This window comes from Octopus bimaculoides, chromosome 17 (assembly GCF_001194135.2).
Source record: "Octopus bimaculoides isolate UCB-OBI-ISO-001 chromosome 17, ASM119413v2, whole genome shotgun sequence".
Classification (NCBI taxonomy): domain Eukaryota; kingdom Metazoa; phylum Mollusca; class Cephalopoda; order Octopoda; family Octopodidae; genus Octopus; species Octopus bimaculoides.
In genome coordinates, this window is record NC_068997.1 from 29,191,528 (window position 1) to 29,199,364 (window position 7,837).

The window sequence follows — 7,837 nt, forward strand, 5'->3', positions numbered from 1 at the left end:
AAAAAAAAAAAAAAAAAAAAATTAATATTTAAATTTATTTTTCCTCAGAATGCTGATATGTCTTTGTCGAAGAATATTATTAAGAGCCTCTTTTGTTAGACTTGTTTTCTAGCTAAATCAATTCTTGTGTTTATTTTACAGCAAGGCAAGAAAGCAGCGCTGGTGCAGTTGATGAAGATTTATTTATAAATTCATTTGAAGATGTTACTAAAGTTCAGGTAATCATGTAATTTCCTCATTTACTTTTCATTGAATCTTGAAAATAATCTACATTCAATCAATGGATAGTTGTTGCTGCAGATAGCATTTGAAGTGAACCTCCTCTCCATCTCTCTCAAATGATGGAAGTGAATAACTCTGTTCTCTCACAGTTGCTTTTTCATTCACTGTTTTTATTTACAATAATCTCAAAATAATCATACTAGTTGGTTTCACTCATTTACTTATTTATTTAATTTTTCTTTTTCTGAAATTTTCGTTGCTTCTTGCAACCTCTTTGATAATTGTTGACTCTGTCCGTTATCAGAGCTGCGTTCTTTTTGTCTGTTTGTTTGTGTGCATGTGTGTGTGTGTGTGCAGGAAGCAATGAAAATTTCAGGGGAAGGGGGAGTAAATGAGTGGAAATTGAACCTGTGAATGTGTTAATTAATAAGGCATTAAAAGAGAATGACTCTCCTCAGACACAACAAAATATGCTTCAACACACGAATTCTTTTGTTAGACTTGTTTTCTAGCTAAATCAAAGATGAAATAAAATAAACTTTGGCCAAGCTAGCAAGATGCTGAAGGACATTGTGTTCTGCTGTCTAAAAATCAAAATAACTACCTGACAGCTCCACTTCATTAAAGCATATTAGTTATTGTCTTACAGAGAGTTGAAACCTATTGACATTTCGTGTATTTTTTGGCGGTAAGCATGGCTAAATAGTTTCCCCCTTTAATGTTGTGCAAGTTGATTTGTTTGAAGCAGAAGTTTTAATCTTTGTGACATTAATTTGTGACATTCTCTTCTTTCTTTAAATTTGTTACATTCCTTTGTGTGTGTTTGTGGGTGCCTGTAACACCAATTTCTACAATACCTTCATGAAATCTGCCATTGAAGATATCCATGGTAAAAGGGACACGAGCACTGAATGTGTAGGGTCTGCAGAAGTTGGAGAGAAGTGAGCTGAGCACAATCCTTGGATAATTAACCCTTTTAGCATTTAAACTGGCCATATCTGTCTCAAATATTCTGCTTGTTTTATATTGAAATCCACCAGATCTGGCCTCTCACACTTACCCTACAGAATCTAAAAATTCTAAAAATAAAAATCACTTCATTCAAATCTCAAAGCTATGAGATGATGCAGGATCAATTCCAAACAATATGAATAAATAAGCATTACATTTGTCAGAGAAATCTGAGTGCTAAAGGGTGAACGTATGTGCAAAAGATTTGTTGAGTTGTGCAGAGATGCAACTGTAATTTGAATGGATGATGTGTGTTCAATACAGAAAGCACCATATTCTGTCAATTGTGGAAAAGAAAGGCCAAGTAGGAAACAAGAAGTTAGATGTCAGGAAATTGGGTTTTATAGAAAAGGTAACTGAAGATAATGTGTGCTGATTGATAAATCCATTCAACTTAGACCAGCATTGATAAACGTTTTAAAATGATAATTTGTTTTTCTTTTTTGTCTGCAGATTTATTCTTGTAAAGATATTCAAACCCACTTCTCTAAAATTAAAGATACTCTTGGTGACAGCAATCACGATTGGGAAAAAAGAGTTGAATCTGTAAGATATTAAAATATTTGTCAAATGCCATTGCTATTTAAAAATTTCATTATTGAATCTTAATTCACAATTGTTAATTATATCAAATAAATAAGAAAACTCTTGTAAAGTTCTATGTTTTATATTACTCTTAAGCCAATGCTTAAATTAATTGCGAGTGAAATGTAGAAGATGCTGACAGACCAAGTACAAATACTTCTTTTCTCATATTAAATGAAGAATGAAATTTTCGATTAAAATTGTTATTCTAATCAAAAACTGTTGGATTCACTTCACTATTTAAATTTAATTTGCCAAAATATTTTCATTGCTTTGAGACCACGACCTGTTCACTGACAAAATTCCGACGAAAATATTTTGGCAAATTAAATTTAAATGTTGAAGTGAATCTAACGGTTTTTGTGTGTTTTAAATGGATTATAAACACCTTCCATGCTGCAATTGTTTTCGTTCTAGCACATGATCTTGGATCAGGTCACTTGCTATGCAAGTACATCTGTTATTCTAATGAAATTCTTATAAATTTTTCATAAATTTTAAATTTTTCTAATTTTTGGAACAATTGTAGTTTTTAAAAATTGAACGTCATAGGATTGTTTAAAATACTCCTTAGTCTACATTACTTTAATAAAATCGAATTTGTCTTTGTTTAGCTTCGTTTAGTGCGAGCATTACTAATAAGCGGAGCTGCAGATTATGAAGACTTTTATTCTATGTTACGTACTTTGGAACCAGCTTTTTGCCTTGCTATCAAAGACCTTCGGTCTCAAGTTGTGAGAGAGGCCTGCATCACAACAGCGTAAGTGTTTTATCAGTTACAGAAACAATTTAATTTTCAGTCCCCATATTTTCATTTTTGTGAGTTTTCCCCTTTGATTCGCTCTCCTAACATTTAAACATAACATACCACCCTGATAACAATTCGCTGGTTTTCCTCAGTCTAAACTCATTCAAGATTTTTAGTTGTTCTCCTATTTATCTCTTTCATAACATTCTCACACAACTTATATTTCTCCATTTCTTTTAATTACCCCTGATTTACTTTTTTTTTTGTCTTTTTAGCTTTGTCTCCCAGCAGCTTGGAAATAAATGTGATCATTTTGCTGAAGCCCTATTGCAAAATCTTATTGCTCTAGTATCCAATACTGCCAAAGTAATGGCTACCTCTGGAGCTGTGTGTATACGCTTTCTGATCCAGGTATCTAAGCAGTTTATACTTTTTAATCCTAAATTGTAAATTCCCATACCAGGGACAATTTTTCACATATTCTAATTTAATTTCAATATTATCTTTTTGTGAGCTTATTTTCTATGGATATTTGAAGAATTTGTAAATGTTTGTTAATTTCTATGAAAATAACACTTTTCCTTCTTTGGCAATGTTGAAACTAGTAGTGATATTTGGCACTATTAAAATCACACTCAGTCTGTTCAATTAAAAAAAAAAGAAGTTTGTAACTGTCTAAGATTTCTAGTGGTCATGGTTCACACCATCTATCTGCACCTACAAAGTCCCTCTTCTGGGTGTTGACCTGAGCAAGGTTTTTTTTTTTTTTAAACAGAATAGCAGCAGTCTGCGATATGGCAAGCCGCCCATCTCCATGCTAATGATGCTGTCCAGTTGAAAAGTGTGGGCTGATAAAGTTTAACGTCAGTTTCTTGGCAGACTAACTTAGAATATAAAGATCTGGAATAAAAACCACAAAGCTAACAATTCTGCTAACCAAGCAGTCAAGAATGCTAGTTTTTAAGGTCCAGATTTGGCACTGTTATATGAGATCATCACAAAAGATAACCAGAGATTGTATGGTTTAACATTTGTAGCAACTTTAGTGCTTATAGTTTTGTCTGTTTATAATGAGAATAAAATGCAAGGCTGTTTCCTTTGATGTATGTAACAGTTGTCTTGATTTTGTTGAAGAGATTGGATTGTTGAATGAAATTCAGTTATGTGCTCATTAGCATAATACCAGCTAATTATGCAATTTTTAAATTATTTTTCCATCTATAACCAGGTGAATATAACAAAGCAAAAATTGTTTTTTGTTTGGACAATTAACAGCTTTCTTGACTTATTACATAATGCTGGTTCAGTATTTTTGAGGAATTTTAATAATTCTTTCTCAAGTAAAAAGCACTGGTGTTGGTGCCACATAAAAAGCACTGGTGCTGGTGCCCCCCCCCCCCCCCAGTATACTTTGTAAAGTGGTTGGCATTAGGAATGAACAACTTTGTTTACAAGCAGCTTTTTAGTCATTTAACTGTTTAAATATATTTCATGTGATATGATTGTATTGTGAATATTTGAATAAGGTTTTTATTAAAATGTTCTTTTTCAGTTCACTCATTCTTCTAAATTTATTCCTATAATAACTGGCAACTTTTCATCAAAAAATTCCATAATTCGGAGGTAAGTGATAAATTATATAAAATTTCTGAAAGTATCCCCTGATTAAGATGTTAGCTTTTGTATATAACAACACACACTGTTTTATATTTGATTTTTATTTATTTTTAACTTGCAGGTTGGTGTGTGAATGTTTGAAACAAATACTCCTCAGTTGGCCAACCCATATTTTAGAGAAACACATTGCAATTTTGCAAGATGCTATAAAAAGAGGAATCAGTGATCCAGATTCAGAAACTAGGGCACATTCCAGAAAGTAAGTTTTATAGCTTGTAAAAACCAAAATTATGAAGAAATCAATCCAACTGCAAAGCAAACTATTTACAGGGTTTCAAACTTCATTAAAATGTTGCTGGTTTCAGATCTGGTATTTAATATTCCATAAATTTGCTACTAAAATGTTTTCCAAAGTTGGTGCAGCAGACACAAGCTAAAATTAATATTAGCTCCCTGAGAGAAAATTGTCAAATTTATTTTCAGAATTAAAAAAAAATTGACGGGGTGGTGGGGGGGTCTCTTGAATTGTGGGTCAAAAGTTACTAAAACCCAATTACAATTTTATTTTTTTATTCAGAAGTTTCCATATCAGCTGAATATATAAACTCCACTAAAGGGTTTATAAGTAAAGGCACAATCTTGAGATATCTTGTGATTGTCTGTCAGCAAGCATTTTTCTTTTGCACCAGTTTATCAGAATATGATTGCATTTCAGTAGTCTGGAGATATTTCATGATCAGAGTTTATTATGTTAAACATTTTTCCATCATCAGTATGAAATAATACTCTACTACCAATAATCATTCATGATGCATTTTCATTGTAGTTTTTCTATATTGAAGAATTTACTTTTCCAATATATTGACCATTTTGACCTCACTTCAGCCAATCTCAATTTTATGAAAAGTTTCCCACCTATTAACAACCACTTTAAATTTGTCTGATCCTCTAATATTACATTCTTTACAGACATCATTCTTATGCAAACTTTTAATACTTTTAATTGCTTATTATTTTCCCATCCAAACACATGTGCTGTAATTTTTCTCCAACAGAGCTTATTGGCATTTCGCTACACATTTCCGAGATCAAGCTGACGCACTGCTGAATTCATTAGACGTTGGTAAACAAAAAGTCCTCCAAGGGGAGTTAAGTAATTCTTCCAGTAATAATTCTCTAAATAGTGCTGACTCTCTGAAGTTACCTGCATCAAGGTCACGCTCTGCTAGCCAAGATCGAATAGGTTTTGATTCACTTACGTAAGTTACACACATTAATTTTTTTCAAGCTGTTTCAATTATTTTCTTTAATAAATAGATGTTTCTATTATTTTTATTCTCAATGTTTATAATTTTTATTTTTTCCCTTCTAGTTCATATATATTTTGTTTCTATAATTTAGCTGTTATACATTTGATTAAACATTTACAAGGGCTCTTTTGTGCAGAGGAAGTATTTTATGAATTATTATTATTGTATGTATTGGGGTGAATCTTGTGTATCTTACAAAAATAGAAAGGATAAAAATAAAAAAATTAAAATGTTTTGGTGAAAAACTTCGTCTTTGTGGATAAACGGAATCCTCCCTCCACCCCAATATCAAACTTCTCCAAGATTAATCCTTGGCTGTTTTATGATTAACTAAGAATGAAAAAGCACATGGAATCCATGAAAGGAATTTTCAAGTAGTGTGTACAATGCCATTGAATATTGATTTAGATGGCAAGTTTCAGATGCTGGCAGAGGTCAAAGATGATTCTTAAATGTTTTAAAGACAGAAAGTAATAAGCATAATATGTTTAGAATGGCGAAAAAAAGAAAAGAAAAATGAAAATGTTGAAGTGTTTTGTGTAAGAAACATCTCCCTAATAATGCTAGTATTTATGCTATTTCGTATTGGTGTTGGGATTATACATTGAAGAGGCACTAAATCAATTCTACAATAAAGCAAATTTTTGGCATTGTAAGTTGTCATTAGCTATATATACATTATCAAAACACATGAAAGCATGGCAATTAAGAAATTTTGAACAAAGAAATCTTCTGAAATTTGCGTATTATTGTTGAAGTGTACAAAGCCAAAGGATGGAGTTAACTTGTCTATAGTTCGAAGACCTATATTAACCACCAAATACCACAGAACTTAGTCTTGACCCTCTTATATTTTGAATTATTGCTATTTAAGCTTGTGCCTGGATGATAAATGCAATCTGTATTTTGCAATTAAGGCACATTGTTTATGACAGCATAAAACGAGCTATCATTAGTTATTTAATTATTGAAATGTTATTGATAATGGTGTGTTGTAAGATATACTTTTCTTAACCAAATTTCCCAGTCTTATTAGTTTTATCTAGTCATTTATATAATTAGATCGAGATTCATATCTCTTTATATGAAATATAACACCATCTCCTATCCCAAGCCATATAGCATTTGGCATGGCATATCAATATTTTAATGTAGTAAAGATTATTTGCCAACATAACATGGCAGTCCTGGTTTAGGACGAATATTGCTGTAATTTAACCCCAGGAGACATCGTCTCCAGCTGGCTATACAACACGATCTGTGTCCTTATATTTTCGAACACAGATCGTGTTGTATAGCCAGCTGGAGATGATGTCTCCTGGGGCTAAATTACAGCAACATTCGTCCTAAACCAGGACTGCCATGTTATGTTGGCAAACAATCTTTACTCCAAAGTACTGTTGCTGAATATCTCTCGTTGTGAGATTTAGAAATAGTAATTTTCCAATATATTAATGTTTGGAAACTGGGATTATCCACACAAAATCTATCCATATGAAGTAAATCTGAAGTAATGATCTAAAACAATTCAGTAGACATTGTAAAAGATTAAGTTTGAAAAAAATCTTCAGGAGTTTACTGAATATATTCATTTGTGTTACCATTTTAGGCGTGGTGGCACCCGCCGGTCTGTCACTAGCAAAGTTGCTCCAAGCCCACGACAAGGTATGATTTGTTTTACCCATTTCTTTGTGGATATTTCTATGAAGTTTGTTTGGTTGTTACAGTTTGTTTTAATCTTAAGCTTCTTTTTTTTTTAAAGATTTTCAATAAAATATTTTCCCTGCTCTAAAATAATACTCAAAAGAAAAAACCCAGGTGACTTTCTCTGAGATCAAAATGGTTTGGTTTTAAACATCAAGCTGTGACCATCCACAGTTTTAATCAGTTGTTTTCATACTCTACCTATGGATATTTCAGGATTTTTGCTTGTTTGTTTGTTAGTTTTGAAAAATTTATGGCTGAAAATACCAAAATGTATGTCACTTAATCCATACAAAGGATGTTAAGCCCTTCTATCTCCCTTTAGTAACCTTTAGTTTCTTTTTTCATGCCCATCATCCAGCAACACACCATAGAAATATTGGTAGCAGTGGTGTTTGTAAGTATCTTAAGGTGCCTTTGACACCAATGGCAATTCTCTTGCTTTCTGCTGCTTCATTTCTACATAAGTACACATTCTCTACATCTCATTCTAATAAAACTACCACCAGGAAAATTAATACATTGTCAGTATTTCTAAATTTACATGTCTGAGGGTTCATTATTCAGCTATAGTTTTCTCCAATGTCAGCAACATACATCCTCTGTATGTGTGTATATATATATATATATATATATATAC

General features: G+C 32.1%; 1 protein-coding gene across 1 annotated transcript in view; it reads left to right on the top strand.

Moving 5' to 3' along the window:
* The window catches only part of LOC106878380 (CLIP-associating protein 1), a 156,455-nt gene that overhangs the window by 98,839 nt on the left and 49,779 nt on the right, over positions 1–7,837 (top strand). The window contains exons 11-19 of the mRNA XM_052974145.1: positions 142–218; positions 1,687–1,779; positions 2,433–2,578; positions 2,842–2,977; positions 4,119–4,189; positions 4,305–4,442; positions 5,239–5,442; positions 7,103–7,158; positions 7,559–7,594. Of these exons, the coding sequence (XP_052830105.1) occupies positions 142–218; positions 1,687–1,779; positions 2,433–2,578; positions 2,842–2,977; positions 4,119–4,189; positions 4,305–4,442; positions 5,239–5,442; positions 7,103–7,158; positions 7,559–7,594 (957 nt within the window). The remainder of the gene's footprint in view (positions 1–141; positions 219–1,686; positions 1,780–2,432; positions 2,579–2,841; positions 2,978–4,118; positions 4,190–4,304; positions 4,443–5,238; positions 5,443–7,102; positions 7,159–7,558; positions 7,595–7,837) is intronic.